Source organism: Brassica rapa, chromosome A09 (assembly GCF_000309985.2).
Source record: "Brassica rapa cultivar Chiifu-401-42 chromosome A09, CAAS_Brap_v3.01, whole genome shotgun sequence".
Classification (NCBI taxonomy): domain Eukaryota; kingdom Viridiplantae; phylum Streptophyta; class Magnoliopsida; order Brassicales; family Brassicaceae; genus Brassica; species Brassica rapa.
In genome coordinates, this window is record NC_024803.2 from 10,396,684 (window position 1) to 10,421,305 (window position 24,622).

A 24,622-nucleotide genomic window follows, 5' to 3' on the forward strand; every position below is an offset into this window, starting at 1 on the left:
TAATGTATCGGTAGTCCATGCGAACTGCCTGCTGCTGTTTACCATCTAATGGTGGTGCTCCGAATCAAACTTGACCAGTATATGGTGGTAACAAATACTCCATAGAAGGGTTTGGAGTATGATCGACTGAGATATCCGTGAATGGTTCATCCCACTTTGTGTCTGTGTCAGGACCAGAAGCAAGAAGAACCACGACGACGTTTTGAAGCTGGTGGAGGAGGCGTGTAAAGAACTTCAGCAGGAGGCTGAATTCCATGTTCTCCACAGACGTCAGAGATGTGATAGCGGGTTGTGGAAGCTTGCAGTGACGGATTGTCCATCAGGCATGATAAAACGGTAAAACGGTAATCACTCCAACCAGCATAGTAATCGCGGTGTGCGTAGGATGCAAGTTCTCTCAACTCCTTCTTACTTGAGATTTGTCGGTTATGAATTGTAGGGAGTTTAGAGAATGGAGTCAATGGGTCACGAGGCCAAGGGGCTGCTTCCCGAGGCTCATCACTTTCGGGCTGCGCCGAGGTCGAAGCAGCTGTTTCCTTGGTCTTTTTCGGTAGTCCTTTTTTTACCATTTTCTGCACACAAACCTTTACAAATGAGTTCTCAAATGTAAAACTGAGTAAATTGACATGGACAATGATTCAACACCTATGCAACTCAACAACTAACATTACAGCATCAGTAATCTCACTCTATTAATTCCCAATTTTCGGAATTTTTTTATAAAATAAGTAACCCTAAATTTTTAAATCAAACTTAAAACTACGAATTAAGGCAAGAGCTATATGGAAAATCGTCACTAATCATCACCCTAACACACGATTTAAGCCAAAACGACTTAAAAACACTAAAATTTCACTTTTTGCTATTTAAATTTCGAACTATAAAAGTAGAGATAGAGTTTCATACCTTCACAGATCGACCGAAAGAGTGGTAGATTCGGAATTATCTCACGAAATCGTGTGGGTTAGGCTCAAGAATCGTCCAAATCGGAGTTAAATCGAGAGAGATAGGATTTGTGAAGGGGGTTTTGATTCCATTCTCTCAAGAAAAATTGGGGAAGAAGATAAAAGTGAGGTTTTGATCTCACAATCACGATTTTATGAGTAAAATCGTGTTATTCCGGTTCAATTTAAGTGGGTATTAAACCGGATTTAACCGATGAAAACCATAAAATAGACTTATCAGGGTACGGGATCGATCGATCCGAAATACAGATCGATCGATCTGAAAGCGATCGAGCTTTGCCGAACGAGCGTACTGGAACAGGTCGATCAAAAGATGCTGCGCGTTTTCTGTTTGTTCTGCATAATGCTCAGGGTACGGGATCGATCGATCCGAAAGACAGATCGATCGATCTGAAAGCGATCGAGCTTTGCCGAACGACCGTACTGGAACAGGTCGATCAAAAGATGCTGCGCGTTTTGTGTTTGTTCTGCATAATGCTCAGGGTTCGGGATCGATCGATCCGAAAGACAGATCGATCGATCCCGAACCCTGATCAAGCTTTGCCAAACGAGCGTAATGGAACAGATCGATCGATATACTTAGATTTACCGGATTCGCAATTGTTAATGTTGTCTTTTATTTTGTAAGATCAAGTACTGTATATAGAAAAAAACCATTAAAACACAAACTCCTAAAATCATTACAAAATAAGTTTAAAAAAGCATAACCAACAATAAATCATAAATCATCAATCTCAACATACTCGGCAGGCTTACTACACTTAATAGGTTCATACTTTGACATTCTCTCAATCAGTTCTAGATCATTAGCTGCTTCCCATAGATCCCACATAATCTTTATCCGAGCTCCCCAGATGTTCTCATCATTCACCATAAATATGTCCAACCCAAGCACGTGGCATTCGATGTGTTTTATAGTGTACACACCACAATGACATTGAAGTCGGTTAAGACCACTCATAGGTACATAGGAAACATTGTACGGAGTGATGTGGAGATGCTTCTGTATTGTCAATGACTGCACGGCCTTGACAATCCGAGGAATAAGCTGCGCGAAAGCTTCCACTTCCTTGATTTTTTTTTTACCCCCGCAGTCAAACACCTGGATATTCCTAGTCACAAAACTGATGCATAAAGCAATCCAATGGTTGCAATTGACCCAGACAGGAACGTACATCCGATCCACATCGACATTCCACAACATTTGTGTTCTTCCATGGGAAGGCAGTTCACCTTTACCGTATTGCAGTAGTAATGGATCCATAGTGTATTTTTTAATTCCCTTACAGAAATTCTGGTAATCCTTAGCAATGAGGTCGCTGAAGACGCATGTCATGAAAGCAACACGATCTACGTTCCATCGTTTCAATGTTGTTCTTTCCCGGAAAACATACATTATAGCATCAATTTCCTGCAAAAACGAAGACAAATCTGTAATGTATACAGTAATATAATAGGTAACATTTTATAGAAATAACCAGTCGAATGCTTACGTAGTTTTTAAGCCAACTGCTGGCAGACATAATACGTCCGGCTAGATCACCGTCTAACATAGAAGGACCAATCTGTATAGCTCTGTAAACAAAATACAATGGTAGAGATGTCAATTATTAAGAAAATCAACCGAATGATATATACAAAGGAATAACATACGTTCGTGTATCTTGCCAGTCCTGCATCTTCTTAAAATCTGTAGGATGCACAAACACCAAGCAGCGATCAGGGAAATTTTCGCCGTCTAGCTCTATATCTCGGTCATCTAATCGGACCGCTGGCTTCTTCAATGATTTTTGAAGTTCCAATGAATCTGTTGGCTTCTTCAATGATTTAGGAAGTTCCAACCAATCCAATGAATCTTCGACTTTAGCTTGAGAAGGATTCAAACCTTTCACAAATGTGTCTAATGGAAGGTTCTTCATGCAACTTTCCAAAAACTCTTGTGTACCCATACGAAGATCACTAGCTGATGATTGAGTAACTTTTGCACGAGGTAAATTGACACACGAATCAGCAGTCTTTAACTCTTGGTTTTTTACAGCCTGTTGACAAACACGTACAATTACAAATTACACATACAAGTTTCATGTTCAAAATAGAGAATAGACATAAACGCCAAGTTCGAAATCCATAATAAACATACAAACTTCCAAATACATATTACATCAAACCTAGCTTCAAAGACCTACATTCCATCGCCTAGTTCCAAGCTTTCAACATCTTTTAACTCTTTCTCTTAGTAGTTACCTTTTTCTTTGTTGGAGCAGTTCCTTTTTTGCTGGTGCTAGGACCACTGTTGATTTTGGTCAAGCTAGGACCGCTTGCTTGATCACTCTTTCCCACCAATTCAGTCACCACTAAACTTGTCCTGAGCTGTGTAACCTCAGCCTCAATTTTCCCCAATCTGTCGGTTACAACGGTCTCAAATTGCTCAGTTCTCTCTGAAGCTGTCCTGAGTTGTGTAACCTCAGTCTCAATCTTACCCAACCTGTCCGAGAACTGCTGACAGAATTTCTCCCCAAAAGCAGTAAAAGAAGCTTGTACCAGATCCTCCAAGAAATTTTTCATATCTGTGTCAATATTTCCTTTTGATGAAGCAGCTAGGTGGCACAAAACATTCTTTTTCCTTGACTCTGCTCCTCGGTCTGCATGCTTTCTCTTGTTTCTTCCCGAAACATCAGCTGTGCCATCAACATTCCCTGCAACATGACTATTTTCACCTCTCTCAGTATCAGCTGTTTGATCCTCTCCTTTCTCTTCGCCAGATTCCTCAAATTCAGAGTTCGTACCTTCTTTTACTCCCCAAACATGATTGTTCCAATCATGTTTACTATTGATCATATCTAAAATACGATCTACTCTTTCATCTTTCTTCTCATCCTTCTGTACAAAATCAGTTGCCAAAAGGACCACTCCATCTATGTGGGATTCCATGAATGAATGCAAAATTCCCTACATCAATCAAATCATTAGTAAAGTGAACAAAACAATAAATATTTTAATTTGAAAATAAATTTGCATACGTTTTCTGGGAATAAGTTCTCAACGCCAATGATATCTTCATAAGAACATTTTGCACATCCTCTCCAATTACCACACAGTGGACCTGTAAAATCTTTACTGACTTTTGTGCCACAAATCTCTCCTAAAGCAGGAACAGCTTCCATTATCCAAATTTGGAAACCAAACAAGAATCCTTCCATCAGATACCCCTCTTTCTGCTCTAATTTATGCCTTGTTTTATCAATTTGCTTCAGAAGGAAATCAAACGAATACAGACCCCATGGATAATTCCGAAGCTTCTCCAAATCCATCGCCAACTTCATGTACAGATGCGGGATATTCACCTTCTCATCCTTTCCCATCACCACACCCATAATAACGCAAAGATATATCAGTCTCACCCTATCAACCCAAGTCCAGGTATTGCTCTCTTCCAAATGCTTCTTTTTTATGATCTGCAAATTTATTTTTCCATTTGTCTTTATCTGCTTGCTCCAAAAACCATTATCGTCTTTCCATGTCACTAGCCCACTGTTATTCTCTCGCTTCACTTTCAGACCAGTGACAGCATGATACTCTTGCAATCCAAAACGCAGAGGTCTCCTAGCGAAAGTGAACCACTTCTCATGTCTCTTGCTTGTCATCAACTCCTTACACAAAAAAGAGTGTACCAACCTCGCCGAAAACTTCAGATCATTCTTCTGGATAACCATAATCTGTGAAAAAATGGGATCTTTCATAACTTCATCGAATTCTGGTTCCATTTTTTCTTTTAGCAACTCGAGAAGTTTTAGTCGGCAGCTGTTATTAATCTTCTTAACCTGAGGTTCCAATCCCTCACCGTATAAACGATTAGGCAACTCCAACTCCATACCTGAAATTTGAAAACAATACAACATATATCTATTAATAACAAAAACCTAAAATCCCTAAATCTATCCCGAAAATATGATTTAAACCATGATTGTGTACAAAATCTTCTCTAATCATCACCTTAACACATGATTGAAGTCTAAATATCTTAACTAACTCAAAAATCTACCTTTTACCTTTCTAATTTCAAACTCTAAAAAGAAGTGGAGATAGAGTTTCATACCTTTGCAGAACGAACTAAAGAGTGATAGATTCGTAAAAAGCTCACGAAATTGTATGAGTTAGGCCAAATAATCGTCCAAATCAGAGAATTGAGTGAGTTAGGGTTAATGAACTTTGGGTGAGAATTTGATTTTCTCTCCCTTTGTTCGTGAATGGGAAATTAAGGGTTTTGTCCCAGAGAAATCGAGCTTAAAAAGTTGAAATCATGCTTGGTCGGTTCAAATCAAGTGGGAATCAACCCGGATATAATCATACAAAACCAAAAAAATCGATTTGGGATTCTTTCCTGGGCACGGGATCGATCGATCTATTCTTAGTGGATCGGTCGATCTGTAAGGAATCGACCTTCGCCGATCGAGTGAAATGGACCAGGTCGATCAGTATATATTTCGCGTTTTTTTTTGTTCTGAATAATTATCGGGATCGAGCGATCCACTGTAACTTGTAAATCTGGATCGATCGATCCCGCTTGTCGAACTCATTATTTATCTTTTTCAAAAAATTACAATTTTAAGGGCATTACTGCCATTTTCGAAAAAATTAGTCTAATAGGACATAAAGTAGTACAGATTAGTCTAAAGGGACATAGTTACCTTTTTTTTTGCTCTAAAAAAACAGATTTCCCTAAAAAAAAACTATTTAGTGTACCTGTGTACGTGAGAATAATAAAATTTCCACTTACGTTAGTTACTTTAAAATGCTAACCAATCATAACTTTGTATAGTGGAATAACAATATAACATCATCCATATAACATATAAGAATTTTTAAATTTTCGGTTTTATAATAATTAGATTAAAGGGCACAGACCTACCTTAAAAGAAAAATTTATGGTTTCCTCCGGTCCTACTACCTACTACGTAGAGCACAACAAAGAGAGTATTAAAACCCAGATTAAAACTTGTAAGACTCTATAATATTGTAAACGTGTGCCTGTCTTAAAAGCATATGAAATGAACAAAATCTATAAGCTTCACACAATCACACTTGTGCCTTGGATCTTTTAGCAGGCCTTGGACATGTGGAACTAGACTCGGCTCTTTTCGCAGCGATCAAAGATTTACGAGCCTCCAAGAATAGTACACCACACTCCAGAACTTTGCAGCCATAATTACAATTGAAGTCAAACTTGAACAATTTGGTCGTACTAGGACGAGTTCCCAAATACGGCGGACCATCGTAGTCAGGTGACAAAACACACTCAAACATGCATATATGATCCACTTTAAGCTGGGGCTGATTCAACATATATGTGTAATACTTCTTTATCGGATCGCCACGAAAGCTTGTGTAGAAAGATGTGTGACAACTTTCGAATCTCGTACCCGCTGCTAGCACTAGACATACCTTAAAGCTATAGAAGCTGACAGATCCATCGAACGTGAAATGATAAAAACCACTGTTACCATTATATCGGTGAGTGAAGTATGCGGGCACTTGTCCGCCAGGTAAGATAACAACATCAAAAACAGATTGGTGGATCATTTCTTGTGCGTTATGATCTAGCTTCAAGCAATTAGTGAACTTGAGGCGGATGCTTGGGTTACGAAAAGGGCCATGTAACCTTTGAAGGGACTCACAGTTAAAAGCTGTTAAATAGCGTACTGAGTACGGAAGCTTCGGTAGATACACGAGACTGACGCAAAAAGAGATGTCGATCATGCGCAGGCGACGTAGCCTTATGAGGTAGTTTGCGATAGCCACCAGTTTAGTATTACCCCTCAAACATAGAGTGTCCAAAATATAAGGAAGATTCATTAATATCCTCACCTCAGTACTTTCCATGCAAATTTCTTCAATTCTACGCCAGGACTTGACTGATGGAGGAACCTCAGTGATCGCGGTGCCTTTTATTTTCAGATAATTTAAATTTGTTGAAATCTCTGGAAACGTTTTCAGTCGAAGGCAATTTCTAAAGTGGAGGCGAGATAGAGAAGCTAAGTTTATGTTGGTTGGTAAGATCTCTAGACTTGTGCAACAAGACATCTCTAGCAAGCTCAGCTTATGAAGGTTCTGTATAGAAGAAGGAAGCTCCACCAAAGACTCACACCAACTCAAATCCAATCTCTCCAGCTTTGTTGCTTCCAAAAGATTTGGAAAGCTTTCAAGATTCGGAGAGTTGCTTAAATTCATATTCTTGAGATTTCTGAGCGGCTGCACACAAAAATAACGATTAAGTCAATAAAATGTTGGTGAATGCTATCAAATCACATAAATCTATACAGATATGTTAAAAGAGTAAGTATTACTAGGGAAAGCCAAAAACTTCATTCGTTTATAACAAAACATGGTATACACACCGATATGGAAAGAGAAACTCTTAACGAGCTTACACATACATCGATCTTAGACTATAATATATGATTAGTAATACATACCCTTAATCTACAAAACTTTTAGATAGCTTGATATGCTTCTCTTTTAACACTTAAAAACATAACAAGCGAAAATATAGCCGTAGGAACAATCTGAAGTAATTTGTTATTATTTTCTATGAGTAAGTATTTTAGAGCTTTCAATTTTTTTTAAGTTAATCAAAGTGATCTGGCCCGGACTCCATACACCTCTCCGTAGAAAAATATTTTTCACCCTCCAAAGCAGGAATTGAGGAATGTTAGGGCTAATTAAAAATCGCACAAAGTTAGTCTGGATGATTATAGAACTCACCCCTTGTTGATGACCTATTTGGATAGTTTTCAGTTTTCAGTTTATGTTATGTGTGTGTATGCAAAAAAATATATATACTACCTGGAATGAAAAGATATGAAGAAAAAAACCATGGAATTAAAATTAGTAACAGTTGCTTATATTACCTGAGCATTGTCTCCCCATAGCGTCTTAAGCTTGCTATGAGACATGCTGAGTTCCACGAGACATTCCGTTCGGAAACGAGAAGGCAAGAACATGTGTGGATACGCATCCCATTGCAATAGCCTTAGTTGTGGCAGATAACTTAGACCGTCATCTGGTAACTTCATTTTATTTGGATTTGCATCATTACTTCTGTAGATTCTTATATATAAAAGATTCCTCATATTTTCAAATGCTTTCTCATTTATATAAAAATCTTCGTTGAGGTCACACATATCTACCGACATACCTAATACAGAATCCGTGCCCTGCAAGTTAAAAAGAAAAACATAGTTTTTAAAATACTATATAGAAAAACTTGAGCAGACTACAAAATCTTTCAAGCATTCATCATAAATATTAATTTCCGAGGGTCAATGATGTAAGTAAGATGGATTAAACTTACAGTATTATTCGAAAGAACGCCACAAATTTCTCTAGCACTCATCAAGAATTGACGTTTTCCTGGCTCGTCCACAGATTGCTCGCGAACAACTTCTCTGCCCAACTGTCGTAGCAAGGAGTGCATCACCACTTTACCATCCACATATATTTGTATGAGAGACCGATCAGCCAAGACTTTAAGTCCAAAGCTAACATCCAAGTCACTATTAGCTACCACCATCTGCTTCACATAGGTTTCATGATGACCATTAAAAAGACATGCAATGTGAAGAAATAGAGCTTTGTCATCTTTGTGTAAGCCCTCGTACCCGACTTTTAATAGTTTCTCGATCTCTCCAGTGAGTCTAGTTTTTAGTGTAGGCAGAGAAACTTCCCACTCCTCCTTACTTTTTCCTCTCATAAATGAACCAAGAACGCGTAGACCTAGCGGAAGATGACCAGCAAGAGTTGCAAATTCAATTGCAATATCCTTAAAATCATCCGAGGGATAGCATTCTCTGAAGGCGTGTTGGCAGAATATAGCAAGAGCTTCTTCTCTTGATGGAAAAGGCACCTTGTAAACATGGCTGATATTGTGTGAAATCAAAAGTTGTTTGTTTCGTGTAGTCACTATGATTCTGCTCTTGTTACCAAACCATTGAGTTTCCTTTGCTAAAGCTTGGAGTTGCTCAATGTTGTCCACATCATCAAGAACGGCTAGGACTTTCTGGTTCTTAAGCCTTTCTTTTATTGCGCCTAAATGGTGTATTCTCAAACCGTGTTGATCAAGAAGTTTTGACAGAAACCTTTGTTGTAAGCCCAGCTTTAAACCATAGCTATCGAGGTTAGTTCCACCATAACTTTCACTCACGTTCTCCATAAAGATAGAAAGTTTGAAGTTCTCATGAAATTGGTTATATAAAGCTCTAGCTATAGTGGTTTTACCAATGCCTGCAGGACCCCATATCCCTACTAACCTCACTTCTTGAGACTCAAGGCATAGCAAAGTCTTCATTCTTGCAATGTGAGATTCAATTCCAACTAAGTCCTCGAAATCTCTTGATGGTGTCGCATTTAATTTATTTAATACATCCTTGGCAATTGTTGTGATCATGTCTGCTTCATTGTCCCTGGTAATAATAATAAAATAAGGGTACCATTTAATTAGGGTATCTATGAATTGGTGTAAGAAATTTTATATCATGTACATGCGTGTGAATAAAAAAAAATCATAAATAATATGATCACGATTTAAGATGTTTAGATACATTATATTTTATATTTCAAGAAGTACTTCAAATAAAATATTGATTAATAAAAAAATTAAAAATAATAATATATAATTACATCAGTTAGTGATAATATTTTATTTTATTAAGGATTTCTACTTAAATGGTCTTTGTGAACATTAATATGAGCTTGACATGTAAAACAGTGATGTGTTTAAATAGAAAAGAGATACATTCGCTTATGGCTACAAAAAAAAAAATTAAAAGATCAAGGGTATCATCTGGAGCATAATATAATTATAAGAACATGAAATTATATGATGAAAGCACTGTGATGATTAGAATTAAAAAGCATGAACTTATAATGTATATGTGGATTTCCTAAATAATAAAAATGTAGACAATAGTTAATTGTTAAGGAACTAGAGTAATTGGATTGATTGGCAATTATAATTTTGATTGCATTTTGAAATATTTATCAAACCTAAATTTGATAAATTGTACATTTGTTTGATAATGTCAAAAGAAACATTGAGTAATTTAATTATCTAATGTAGAATTAGTTACAAAGTTTAATAATAAAAACTTGATAAATGTTTTTAAAAACCATAAATGTTGTCTACATTTTTATTATTTAGGAAATCCACAAATATGTATTATATTTTGTAGAATTTTTTTATGATTCGATGCTAACAACCATAAACGTTGGCATGCCTTTAAAATTTCCATCTATGCCATTATGCTAATTTTGCCTTCATGTCACTTTCCAGTTTCCCTAACAACATTTTGTAAACTTATAAAACCTTTACTCACTGTTTTAGTTAGCTTTCTTACAAATTACAATGATGGGAGTGGAGAAAGCAGAAATCACAGCTTCAGTGGTTATATATATAAGAGCAACCTTGATGGTTACACAATGGTTCTCATCCATTTTTATATAGTTATTTAGTACATTTTTAGTTAAATTTTTTTTTAAAATTATATAATAAACTAAACAAATGAATGGTTGCCACTTGTAAATTAAGAATGCAAAAGAGTCACAATGAACTCTCTGTACCGAAACCTTATCACTCCCTCACTTCTCTTTTTTTTTTTTTTGCTAATTTAATAATTGTTTGATACCCACATCCATCCTATTGATGGAGGTGATCTTATGAGAAATTCACTAGAATTTTTAATACCACATATGTTCACTTATTATCCACTTATTGATTTTTTACGTTTAAAAAAAAATTAAGTTTAATTATAGAATCAAATTGTATTAAATAATAATAGTAATTTGTTTAGAAACTTCATTTTAGATCCTAACCAATAATGTTGCTCTAACTGTTCTATATCTATATCTATCATTTCGGAAACATTATAGAAAAATAGTCAACAAATCAAATAAGTGGTTATCATATCAATGAACAGTGGACTTGTTCTTCATCTAAATTATGCTTACCTCCAACAATTAGTCAACTAAGAGCATCAGCAATGGTAGCAATGGTAAGACAAGTGCTCTAGTCTTTTATGTAATTATAAAATATTTAAAGTTTAAATTTTAAACATAAAAGGAATTACAGTAAAACTTCTATAAATTAATAATGTTAAGACTTTGAAATTTTATTAATTTACAGAGATATTAATTTACAAAAGTTTCTTTTTTTAGATTTTTTATTTTAAGATATATTTATTCTAATATAAAAATATATTTGATTATAGTCTATAGACATTAATTGTTATTTTTTGAAATTTGACATTTATATTAATTTTATTATATTTTTGGTGTATATAATATATATCTTAGGACTTAAATGTGGTTTTTAAATATAATATTACTAAATCTTATTAAAAATATATTAAGTGTTAAAAAAATATAAAGATAATTCCATTGTGAATATAAAACAAACAATATAATAATAGGTTTTTACTTATCTAAAATATGTATACATATAATTATTAATTTATAATTTGAATGAGACCATATATTTACATGGAATTTTTTAAAAGGTTATTATCTTATTATTTTATCGATTTGTTTCAAATTTTGAACCGGTCCAAGTTGGAACCGGAAAAATTTATTATTTATAAAGATTATTAATTTATAAAATATTAAATTATAGAGGTTATACTGTAAATCAATTAGAAAAAAACTCTTAGAATTTTCTTTTGTCTCTTAGGGAAAAGCAGCTCTTTCCATTTTTTCCTCCCTTTCTTTTACTTTAACCATTAGTTTTATCTTCTATATATTAAAGGAGAAGCACTTTTAAAACTTTCTTTAAAGGTTATTGACAAAGTGTGTGACGTGGTTTCATAAAAAGCTTTTATTTTGCAAAATGCTGAGGTGTCACGCAGAGAACGTTTCTCACGAAAATTATGAATTTAATGCAAATAAATACATTCCTTTTAACACTACAAGAAAACAGCGGTATTCTGACGGACGTTCCGACGGAAAATGAATTCCTCGGAATATACCGAGGCATTTCCGAGGCAATTCCGAGGAAACACAAAATTTTGCTTCCTCGGAATTCCGTCGGAATATTCCGACGGAATTCCGAGGAAAATTCATTTCGTCGGAATATTCCGACGGAATACCGAGGAAACTAGTATTCCTCGGAAAAAACCGATGAATTCCGAGGAAATATTATAGACGTTAGAGAGCCGTTGGAGAGCCGTTGGGGGATTTTAAAAATTCCGAGGAAATTCCGACGAACTAGCCGTTTGCATCGGAATTCCGTCGGAATTTCCTCGGACCGTCGGCAGGATTTCAACTATAAATACAAGCACCCCTCTTCCTCTTCATTCACACCATATCTTCATCCTCCCTCTCACTTTCTTTACACACGAATTTGATTCATAAAAAACATGTCTTCTTCAAATTATTTTCGTTCTTGGATCGATCGACCTCATTTGGATCCGAACACGAGATTGCTTACGGAAGAATACCAACAAGGTATAACCGAATTCATGGGGTTAGTTCACCGACAACCGGAAGCAAAAACAGGTATGTTAAGATGTCCTTGCTCTAATTGTAAAAATAAAAAAGTTATTAAAGAATGGGATGTTTGGACTCATTTATATTTGAGTGGGTTTACACGAAGTTACAAAATTTGGTATCATCATGGAGAAACTGATTATGAACTTGGTAGTACTAGCGAACCTCAGCCAGCGGTTAGATTAGAAGATCCAATTAGAACGGATGTAGATTACGGTGTAGGTACTGAGCAGATGGTAAATGATCATTTTAGAGGGGAAGATTTACCCAATGCCGAAGCTAGAGATTTTATGATATGTTGGATGCTGGAAAGCAACCATTGTACGAAGGTTGCAGAGATGGTCATTCAGCTTTATCATCTGCTACAAGATTGATGGGCATTAAGACGGATTATAATTTGGCTGAAGACTGTGTGGATGCGATTGCTGATTATGTAAAAGGTATTCTACCCGAAGATAATGTAGCTCCTGGCTCATACTACGAGGTTCAGAAACTCGTAGCTGGTCTTGGTTTATCGTATCAGGTAATAGATGTATGCAGAGACAACTGCATGATTTATTGGAGGGCGGATGAACAGCGGGTTTCATGCAAATTTTGTGGGAAGCCTCGTTATAAAGATACGAGTGGAAGAGTTCCAGTACCATATAAAAGGATGTGGTATTTGCCTTTGACGGAAAGGTTGCAGAGGCTGTATCTGTCTGAACGCACAGCGCAACCAATGAGATGGCATGCGGAGCACTCAACAGATGGTGAGATCAGACATCCTTCAGATGCAAAAGCGTGGAAGCATTTCCAATCAAAGTATCCCGACTTTGCGTATGAGAGAAGAAATGTCTACCTTGGATTATGTACTGATGGTTTCAGCCCGTTTGGCAAGAGTGGAAGACAGTATTCTCTATGGCCAGTCATTCTTACACCATACAACCTACCCCCAAACTTGTGCTTGCGACGAGAGTTTTTGTTTCTCTCGATTCTCGTTCCCGGACCAGAGCATCCTAAGAGATCACTTGATGTGTTTCTTCAGCCACTAATATATGAGTTGCAACAACTATGGACTCAAGGTGCTGAAACATACGATGTTTCGTATAAAGAAAACTTTCAAATGCGGGCAGTACTAATGTGGACAATAAGTGATTTTCCAGCATATGGTATGTTATCTGGATGGACAACGCATGGAAGGCTATCATGTCCATATTGTCAAGATAACACTGATGCTTTCCAACTAAAACACGGAAGGAAAACGTGTTGGTTTGACTGTCACAGGAGATTTCTACCACCAGATCATCCATATCGTAGAAGTAGGAATTTGTTTACGAAGAACAAGAGGGTGTTTGACAGTCCACCTCCGGAAATTCGTGGGAAAGATTTGAAGACACAACTTAGAGATTTTGGTGCAGAAAGGACGCCAGACGTCGGTGGACATGAGCATTTTCCGGTAGATGGTGTTGGAAACCTACATAACTGGCACAAAAAAAGTATTTTTTGGGATCTGCCATACTGGGAGGATCATCTACTAAGGCATAATTTAGATGTCATGCATATCGAGAAGAACTTTTTTGACAATCTCATGAACACGATCCTTAATGTTCAAGGTAAAACAAAGGATAATTTGAAGTCAAGACTGGATTTAGTCGATATATGTGCTCGTTCAGAACTTCATGTTGATGAGAGTGGTAGGGCTCCTTTTCCCATATACCGACTTGATGCAGCGGGAAAGGATGCGTTCTTTGATTGGATTTCAAACGATGTGGAATTTCCAGACGGTTACGCATCTAATTTGCGTAACTGTATCGACAGAAAGGAAGGAAAGTTTACTGGCTTGAAAAGCCATGATTGCCATGTAATGATGCAGCGTCTCCTTCCGTTTGCCTTCAAGGAACTATTACCACGAAATGTTCATGAAGCAATTGCAGGGATAAGTGGTTTCTTCCGCGATTTATGCACAAGATCAGTGACTCTTGAAGGTATTGAAAATTTGAAGACTAACATAGCTGTGATTCAGTGCAACCTTGAGAAGATATTTCCTCCCTCATTTTTTGATGTTATGGAGCATCTTGTTATTCACCTGGTAAGAGAATTGGAACTTGGTGGTCCTGTGCAGTATAGATGGATGTATCTGTATGAGCGGTATATGTTCCATTTGAAGAAGATGGTGAAAAATTTAAGTAGGGTGGAAGGGTCTATAGTCGCACAGATGATCAATGAAGAAACTTCAAACTTTGCCGAGTACTACTTTCCAGCAGAAGTTCAGACCAAAAACAGAAGACCTGCTCGGCATGATGATAGAGGCGAACGGGCAACATATCATTGGAAGGTTCCAGACATTTTCACAGACGTTGGACGACTTAGCGGAAAACCAAAGGACCGTCGACTTACTGATCAGGAGCGCAGTCATTTGCAAACATATTTACTCACCAACTGCGAAGATGTTCTTCAATATGAAAGGATTTTCATGGCAGAAAAGCGGTTAGAATATAGATACGCCACAGAGGACGAACTAGAAGAAATGAAGCAGAGAGAATTTGGTGGATGGATGTTTACTTATGTGAGTGATGGTTTGGCCAGAGGTGAAACATTTGACGATTGGATACGCGAGATGGTCGTTGGACCAAACTTTGTTGTGAAGTCATATCCGAGATTTTGTACTCGAGGATATGCATTCACAACTCAGAAGAGGAGACGTTCGAGTACGACTTACGATGCTGGTGTTTGTTCTGCATCAGGAGATGATGTATACTACGGACACATAAATGAGATTTTAGAAATCAAGTATTTGGGCATGGTTGGATTGCGCTGTACTGTTTTCTATTGTGACTGGCACGACAACACTCCAGATCGAGGTGTGAGAACAGATGCATTTGGTGTTACATCAGTAAATTCAAGACGGAAGCTGCAATATTATGATCCTTTCATTCTTGCTTCTCAGGCCGATCAGGTTTGTTATATCAAGTACCCCCGGGTAAGGAACAGAGATGATCCATGGGTTACTGTTACAAGACTCAACCCGAGAGGCCGAGTTCAGGGAAGTTCTGAGCTGGAAGACCCACTACAACCAAGCACATCCGGCAACTTAAGTGCAGCAGAAGATTTAGGTGGAGTTGGCCTTGTAGTCGATTTAACTGACTTCGGAGAAGAAGCCGCCGTTCACGTAGAGGATGAACCAGTGATTGGAGAGTTTCACCAAGATCCAGATTCAGATTCATCTGGTGATGACGACTCGGAAACAGACTAGCGTCGACCTTTTTTTTTTTTTTTTTTTTTAAGGAAAATTCCGAGGAAATTCCGAGGACAGATAGGTTTTCCTCGGAATTTCCTCGGAATAGATCTTCTCGATTGAAAACCCCAAGTTCCTCGGAATTCCCTCGGAAAATTCCGAGGAAATTCCGAGGAACTCTTTATGTTCGTCGGCATTTCCTCGGAAAATTCCGAGGAAATTCCGAGGAGATGGGGATTTGATTATAGATTCTTTTTCCTCGGAATCTCCTCGGTATATTCCGAGGAAATGCTGACGAACATAAGGATTTCCTCGGAATCTCCTCGGTATATTCCGAGGAAATTCCGAGGAACTGGGGGTTTTAAATCGAAAACAACGTTTTACGGATTGAATAACACGTATATAACCTTCATTAAGTGTCATAACCAGATTATGATGTTTGGAACTATGAACTTTGGTGTTTTATCCAATAACAAACACTTTTACGATTGCATGAACGAAAACCACACAACATAAGAGAAACACTTATACACTTTAATAAATGGTAAAGGGAATACTTACAATTATTTTTGAAATTGTGTTATTTCATGGTTTATGATCATCTATACAAAGAATCCTCAATGGTATGCATTATAATTGTATAAGAAATGAAATACGGCGAAAATAATCGATGTTTAAAAACCCCAAACCCTGGTTCCTCAGAAATTCCTCGGAGATTACCGAGGGTATTCCGAGGAATCGTTGTTCGTCGGAATATTTTCATTTAACCGGGTAAACCAAGCCGCCAAATATTTCGGGAAAATTGAATCAAAGAATTCCGAGGAAATTCCGACGGAAATATTAAATATTTCCGAGGAAATTCCGACGGATAGTTTCCGTCGGACGCCTCATAATATTAGGGCGAGCCCGATCTTCTTCCCCATTTCTCTCTTTCTCTCCGCGCCGCTGAGCCTCTCCTCTCGCGATTTCCGGCGACTCCACCGTTCTCTCTCGCGTTTTTCCGGCGAATCTCCCCTAATCCTCCCCCATAATCATGTAAGAACCCTATCCCACTCTTTTAGGTTAGATTTGTATGGTTTTTAAGTAGATTTGATGATTTTGGAATGAGATTTATAGATTTTGTTAGGGTGAATGGTAGATTTGTGTAAAATCGAGTTTGATTATGTATTTCACTTGATTTGAATTTTTTTTTTAGAGTTTTTATTAATTTTGTGGTTATAAAAATCGAATTTGAAATTATATATATATATTGAAAACGTTTTTTGTATATAAAATCTATTTTTTGCATTTTAAATTCATTTATATATTTATTAAACATTTTTAAAATCTATAAAACTTTTTTAAGATTAAAAATCATTTATATAATATTTAAAAACATTTTTTTGTATTTTATATGTAAAATATAAATTTCTATATTTATTAAACATTTTTAATATTATGAAAACTATTTTTGTAATTATTTAACATTTTAAACATTTTTAAAACTATTTTTCGTAATTATTATGTTTTTGGGATTTATTTAAACTATTTTTAAAATTTTTAAACTATTTTTTATTTATTAAAACTTTTTTATTTAAACTGTTTTTTTTAATTAAAATTATTAGAACTAATTTTTAAATATGTTTTTTTTTAATTTACAGGTCTAATGATGATCAGATCCGGCTCGCCAGCGTCGTAGCCGGGGTGGTATGGGGAGCCAGTCTCGGGGTTCTTCCAGCCATGTTCAGGATTCCGTTTCGCCCCACAGCTCATACCATACATCTCCCTCTCCATTACTCGCTCATGCTGCTCCCGCTCCCGCTGCTGCACCCGCTCCTGGTCCCGCTGCTGCACCCGGTCCTCTGGGAGTGATGAGGGTTGCGGAGTTGGTTCGACAGCCCGGTCGTGACCATCTTCCCTATCTCACTGAGTATCCACATGGACATGGTCAAACATGGTAATTTAAACTTTTATTTTTTAAACTATTTTTTATTTAAACTATTTTTTTATTAATAATTTTTTTTTATTAGGTTCAACCGATCCGGGAATGGGATCAGCGCATGGATCAACCGTATGATGTACTCGGCCCTCGACAGCGGACATCCGACTTTCACTCACTTCCCTGTCGAGAAGCAGCATCTGTGGTTTCAGCAGTTTGCGGTAAGTATTCTAATTTTTAAATTATATTTTTTATATTATTAAAACTATTTTTTGTAATTATTAAACTATTTTCTATATTTATTAGACATTTTAAATATTATTAAAACTTATTTTTGTAATTATTAAACTAATTTCTATATTTATTAGACATTTTAAATATTATTAAAACTTATTTTGGTAATTATTAAATTATTTTTTTAATTATTAAACTATTTTTTATTTATTAAAACGACGATTTTTGTAATTATTAAACTATTATATTTTTGTGTTTAAAAACTATTTTTAAACTATTTCAGCAAGAATTCAACTGGAATGCCGATGATACGCTCTCTATCTATCACCATTTTGTCCATAAAGTTATGGACAACTATGGGAAGCAGATGTACGAGTGGAAGAAGAAGTGGGAAGTAAACAAGGTAGTTTTTAATTTATTAACAATTTTTAATTTATTACACTATTTTTAAAATTATTAAACTTTTTTTTTTTAAATTAAAAGGTCCCAAAGTCGATGAACGACACGGTCTGGAAGGAGTTGTGTGCGCATTGGGATAAAAAGAGACGAAAGAAACTTCTTCCACCAACTCCAACAACCGCAGGAGCGACCGTAAAGGAAAGGGCATCTACAAGCATAACTTGGGTGCTCAATCTATTGCCACTCTGGCGGATCGCATGGTAAGCTCAACCGCTTTTTCTTCAATTATTTAAGTTTCAGAATTTTATTTTTTTGCATTTTCAAATTTCTAATGTTTGTCTAATTTATTTTTTTTCAAGGCGGAAGAAAATGAAGGCCACCCAGTTGATGATCTCGCCCTTATGAAAAGGGCGTATACCAACAAGAAGACCGGCCAGATTGATGATGGTCTTGTGAGGGACGTGGTCGACCTGGTCCAAACTCAGGTGTATGACGAAGTGTCTCAGCTTCAAACCGATGATGACGATTCGACGGCCTCGACCAACTTGTCTCGGGTTCGAATCAACGAAATCGTTGAATCGGTAAGTTTTTTTTTTTTAAAAGTTCAATTTAATTATTTCTTGATTTTTATTTTATCATCAATTTAAATTATCTAAACTTGGTTATTTATATTTCAGTCGGTTCCAAAGAAAAAGGGACGTTTGGTCGGTTTGGGTCGTCGCTCCCGGTCGGCTGCTCCTTCTTCTGCACCACATGCGTATGTTGATCCAGAAGTTCTTACGGCTCAGCTGAAGGACAAGGATGATCGGATATCTGCGTTGGAGACTCAGATGGCAGCTCAACAGGCGGGCTATGAGACCCAGAAGAGGCTGAACGAGCAGATGATGGAGATGATGAAGAGGATGTACCCGAACGAGACGTTCCCGAACATTCAAGACCCGTAGTTTTTTTTTTTTCCAAAAACTCTGAATGTTTTATTTAAATTTGAATATTATCTACTATGTTTTATTTTATGTTTTATTCAATTTTAATTTTAAATTTTAAAAATTTTAATTTTTAAAAATAAAATTAATTTTAAAAAAAAAAATAAATTTTTTAAAAAAATAAATTTTTTCAAAATTCCGAGGGAATGGAGTTCCTCGGAAAATTCCGAGGAACTTTCTCCCCTCGGCAAATTCCGACGAACTTTAAGTTCCTCGGAATTTTCTGAGGGAAAAAGTTCCTCGGAATTTTCCGAGAAACTCCACTCCCTCGGAATTTTCCGAGGGAGATGAGTTCCTCGGAATGTTCCTCGGTATTTTCCGATAAACATTCCGAGGAATATTTCGTCGAAACTTCCGAGGATTGGGCCATCGGAATTCCCTCGGTATTTTCCGAGGAACCTTCCGACGAACTTCGTGTCCTCGGAGTATCCTCGGAATTTTGTTTCCTCGGAATTCCGTCGGAAAATTCCGACGGAATTCCGAGGAATTATGAATTTCCGAGGAGTTATTTCCGAGGATTTTTTTCGTCGGTATGTCCTCGGAATAGCGTTATTCCGACGACATACCGACGATTTTTTCCCTCAGTATCCCGATGTTTTCTTGTAGTGTAAAGAACTCTACGTATTTTTTCTTAGTTTTCTCGACAAATACGTTTAAGTGATAAACTATCAACTTCGAACGCAACCTTCACTTCGAATGTTGGTGTTGGATATTTGATCGACCATTATTTTAGCTAATATGCTATTTATGCTCTATAGGTTTCTTTTTTGGATAGGATAGTGATGACCGCACTGACAATGTTGAACTCGGTGGTGACTGTAGAGTAGGGACGATGCTTCCGTTAGGGCTTTGAGTAGAACTGAATTGCTGATCGGAGGAGCAGCTGTGGTTTCACATCAAATGCGACGTGGGTGAGAAATCAAATCTCATTGTTCTGGAGTTCATAGATGCACAAACAGTAAAGGGATCCACAAAGATGGGAGAGACTCCGTTTTGAGGAGGAAGACGGCTTTCTTTAGATTGTCAAAGAGTTTTCCGCCATCAGAGCAAACTCACGACAGATAAGAGTCGGTTTATGAGGATTAGCTGAATGAACTGGTTTTTGGTACAATTAAACGGTTCACTATATTATTTGAACACTCAAAACTGAAAGCTATCTATAAAATATGTAAGCTTACATATTCTATCCAAATGTGTAAGCTAACCCAATTTTATGTTAAGTTTAAGTATTTTTTTCGTACATTATTAAAATTTGTATGTTATATATTATTTTATTTTCATATTTTGAAAAATTTAAAGTATATATAAATATTAAATTTTTTAAAATAATTTAAATTGGTTATCCGAACTAACTCGCAAGAATCCGAACTGAACCTAAAATGATATTTATAAATACACGAAAATGGCTAAAATATGTAACCCTAAAAACATGAAACCCGAATAAACTCAAACCGAACCTGAATGGCACCCGAATGCTCATCTCTAATCAAATGTAAATAAAAGTTATCGATAAAAATGTATATTATTTATAATAATAAATTATATTACATTTAAAAAAAACTCATCCCGCGCTGGACGCGGATTATCATCTAGTTATTTTATTATAAGAGCTGCTCTTATTTTTATAATTTATATCATTGTAGATGTCCTAAGAATTTATATAACCAATATTGCAAAATGGACAAAAAAAAAGAGAAACTCACCAATCTTGCGGATGGTCGCCAACAATACTGGCAGCATCGGTCAACGCCTGCCTCCAACTCTGTTGTTGCTCCTCCGTCTTTCCGTGACATGTTTTCAAGAAACCCATTCCGAACTTTCCGGTTTGTTTTCTTACTTCAGATGGATCCACTTTATAAAAGATCGGCATCACTTTGAGTCCTTGTTCTTCCTTGCACTTCAAGATCTCAACCAGCTCGTCCAAGCACCAGCTTGAAGAAGCATAGTTCTCCGAGAACAAAACCACAGAGATCTTAGATTCTCTTATGGCTTCTACTAGCTCAGGACCGATGCTATGGCTTCTTTCGATCTGGTCATCTCTGAAAGTCAATATTCCCTTGTTTTCAAATTCTTTGAGCAAGTGACTGAGAAAGTTTTTACGGACGTCTTCTCCTCTGAAACTAGGGAAGACATCGTATCTCCAAGAGGTTGAGGAAGATGAAGAAGGATCTGTCATGGGGATAGGAGATTAGGTGTAAACTCATGAAAGGATTATCTTCGTACTTTAATAAAAAAAAAAAAAAAGATTATCTTGGTGCTAGATTTATGATATGAGTTATCTTACAGGTGGGGATAGTTCCACATTTTAATATGTTGGCTGACTTCGTAAGATTATTTATTTATAGATTAGTATTCCCATAACATTCCATCCCGTTACGGTGTCTAATAACGCCAACGCGTAATGAGAAAGAGGAAACTTCAGAGAAGACAAGGTTTCTTTGAATTTATTTATATTTTTCATTTAAGACTTTCGGCCCTTTTGAGGAAATTAGTGATTACAACCCTCTCTGACGTTTGATGCATGCAAGACTATGGGCTCAAATATATTTTAAAAGGAAAAATTAATGAGAAATTTTCTGGTATAACATTTTTAAATTTTTATCACAAAAATAGCACCTAATGAGAAAACATGACCAAAAGAAGGTTTATTAAACTTTCTTCACTATACTAAACTAGGAAGGATACATGATGGGGTTCGGTGATGGAATATAAAACCGATCAACACAAAACTGAGACATAAACACAAAACAGAAAACTCAAGAGATTAACCAGAACCGCAAGGATTAAAGAAACTAGAGAATAAGCTTGAGAAGAGAAAAATTCTCGATCGTGCTCAATCTAATAACGCTCGTCCACCTCTATTGACGAAACAAGAAACAACAAACAAAACTAGGAGAGTCAGTCCGCTACAATCCATAGAGGATACCAACCATTCTCTTCTACAGAACAGAGGCAAGGAGCGAAGACTCATACACGTTCATGCATCTATAACAGACAATCATTCAGAGAGGCCAACGAAGAATTGAGAGTTCATCAACCAGAACGAAGAGGATGACATCAGCACAACTGAACACCCACCATTGAGCCAAACACAGCAAACATCAGCGTGTCCAGACACAACAAACCTATGTGACCGCAAAACTCCGACCAGATCCAGGTCAAATGGCGGCACAGAACTTAGAACAACAAAAACCAGAGCCTGCAACAGCAAGAGAACAAGGATTGACAAAAGAGTTAGAGACAAACCAAAGACCAAGGCTACACAAATATGTCTCTAAAAGCTCTTCACGAGGGCAAAAACCGACTCAGCTCCAAGGAGAAGAGGGTGAAACCCTAGAGAAGGGAAGATTGAATACATATAAACGAAAAGACAAGAAATAAAATTAAAGAAGCGCAACGCTGGGGCTCGAGAGCCACCAGACGCTGGCCGAGACTGCAAACGGTGTAGGAAGAGTTGTTTGGAGAAGGAGTGAGAGGAGAGAAAATTAGGGCATGCTGTTTTCGAGAGAAAGCATGTAAGGGAAATTTTAGTAAGTGACAAGATGAGTCATGAAAATTAAGGTTGTGTTACATGAACTCGAAGCTCAACAAAGACTTTAAGCACAAAATTTAAGGGGGGAATTGGTGATTGCAGAAACAATTATCTTAAAATTTGATTTATCTTCATATTGTTTTGAATTGTTCTAGACCATTTTTTTTGTCAACTGTTCTAGACCATTTAAATAAGTTTAAATTGCTATAAATTGGTTTAAATCTGTCAAATCAAGTAATAATGTAAATTCCCAAATTTTCTAATTCTTTATTTAAATATCTAATTTTTATAAAAATTTACTATGCGATACCAATAAAAAGTTTTTTATCACAAAATAATTCTCAATGGTCAAAATAACCAAAAGTGGTTTCATTATATAGGTAAAAGATATTTGTACCTCTAGATTAACTAATTAAGAATTGGAAAGGGGTGAGGGGAATATTAGAGTTTAGGGACCATGGTTAGAATTTAGGATTTAGGGTATAAAATTTGAATTAATAATTTTTAGAAAGAAGCTTTTAGAATTTTCAAAAAGTCGACAACAAAAAATTTCGAAAAATGTTTCAAATTTTTTTGAAAATAAAAAATCGATTTTTATTTTTTATATGTATATATATTAGAGGTACAAATGTATTTTACTTTTTTTAATGAAATCTATTTTGAATTTTTTTTCTTGTGTGTTTTTTTGGTCATAGAAACATTTTTAGGTTCTCTTTGAGAAATTTGCCTTTTTATAATTCATCAAAATAATTTTATAACTAAACTTAAAAATAAAATATATGATGTAAATATAAAATATATGATGTAAAAATAAAATATTTTTTAATATTGGATAAATCACCAATTAATTTATCATATAATCTGTAATTCTATTAGATATGATGATCAAATACATGCATTCCATAATAAAGTTCTCCTCAAATTATTTAGATTGACCTAACTTCCAATAAGTCTTACATCATATAATGTGTAAGAAATTTAATTTCATTTTTTGAAATTCAAACCTCATACTTGGATGTTAAAACCCTTAAATCTTAACTCTTAGACTACGATATTTTTCAAAAAGAAAAATAAAAGTTAATAATCCTTATGCCCTTCTTAAGTCATGGATATTAGGCATAGTCCAGGACAAGGGCGGAGGGTGTGGCTAACTAGTATAAATTTCCTTTGCTGTGAGAAAAAAAAATATACTCCCTCCATTCATTAATGATAATTCTTTTAGAAAAAACGTTTATTCGAGAAAGATGTATTTTTTGTGTTTTCTATGAAAAAATTGTAAATTTCAAGAAAATTAAGTGACTTTATGAATTACTATTGGTTAAAAGTTATTGAAAATTAAAAATTACAGAAAACGATATATTTATCATGGTAGTTTAATGTGTTTTTTTTAATATGTGAAAATACTAAAAAATCTATCTTTGTGGAACAAAGGGAGTATATTTTTTTAGCTGTAATGGTTCAAAAGTTCAGGTTATAATAAAACTACTATGTTCTTTATATAATTTATTATTATTACTCAAAATAGAAGATTTAAAATTATAAAAAATATTTTTCACTTTTTATATGATTTATTTTCTGAAATTTAATTATTTTTGTCAGTATATTTTGAAATTTAGAAGATGTGAACTTTTAGTGACTAATGAATTTGTTAAAAAATATATGTATATATAAATTAAGTCACTATATTTTATATATTTACACATATTATATGTATTGTGTCACAGGTTAAATTATCTTCTAGGTCCTCCCATGGTCTTGGATACAAAATGTATAGTTACTGTTTAGATATTTCTTGAACGTCGGTCGTGTCGCTTACGAAAAACAAAGTTTGAGAAAACAAAA

The 24,622-nt window shown here is 35.7% G+C and overlaps 2 protein-coding genes across 2 annotated transcripts; both read right to left on the reverse strand.

The window, feature by feature from the left end:
• Positions 1–359: 359 nt before the first annotated feature.
• Positions 360–5,625, reverse strand: LOC117128273. The gene is made up of 5 exons (XM_033280367.1): positions 3,986–5,625; positions 3,210–3,914; positions 2,619–3,004; positions 2,459–2,540; positions 360–2,376 (listed from the first exon to the last, which is right to left on the reverse strand). Exons 1-5 carry the CDS (start codon positions 4,862–4,864, stop codon positions 1,684–1,686), a joined length of 2,745 nt encoding a protein of 914 aa, XP_033136258.1. The 5' UTR covers positions 4,865–5,625; the 3' UTR covers positions 360–1,683.
• Positions 5,552–24,616, reverse strand: LOC103838480 (putative disease resistance protein At4g11170). The gene is made up of 4 exons (XM_009114929.2): positions 20,952–24,616; positions 8,317–9,424; positions 7,874–8,179; positions 5,552–7,214 (listed from the first exon to the last, which is right to left on the reverse strand). Exons 1-4 carry the CDS (start codon positions 21,422–21,424, stop codon positions 6,042–6,044), a joined length of 3,060 nt encoding a protein of 1,019 aa, XP_009113177.1. The 5' UTR covers positions 21,425–24,616; the 3' UTR covers positions 5,552–6,041.
• Between the last annotated feature and the right edge of the window lie 6 nt (positions 24,617–24,622).

What these genes read in the sequence shown, in the direction of transcription:
- LOC103838480 (XM_009114929.2), bottom strand. Translation starts at nt 21,424, where the DNA reads ATGACAGATCCTTCTTCATCTTCCTCAACCTCTTGGAGATACGATGTC. An exon ending in GGCGACCATCCGCAAGATTG is followed by an intron (nt 9,425 to 20,951) that starts GTGAGTTTCTCT and finishes TATTATTACCAG; the next exon opens with GGACAATGAAGCAGACATGA. An exon ending in TATGGGGAGACAATGCTCAG is followed by an intron (nt 7,215 to 7,873) that starts GTAATATAAGCA and finishes TTTTGTGTGCAG; the next exon opens with CCGCTCAGAAATCTCAAGAA.
- LOC117128273 (XM_033280367.1), bottom strand. Translation starts at nt 4,864, where the DNA reads ATGTTGTATTGTTTTCAAATTTCAGGTATGGAGTTGGAGTTGCCTAAT. An exon ending in AGAACTTATTCCCAGAAAAC is followed by an intron (nt 3,915 to 3,985) that starts GTATGCAAATTT and finishes TGATTGATGTAG; the next exon opens with GGAATTTTGCATTCATTCAT. An exon ending in CTGCTCCAACAAAGAAAAAG is followed by an intron (nt 3,005 to 3,209) that starts GTAACTACTAAG and finishes GTTTGTCAACAG; the next exon opens with GCTGTAAAAAACCAAGAGTT.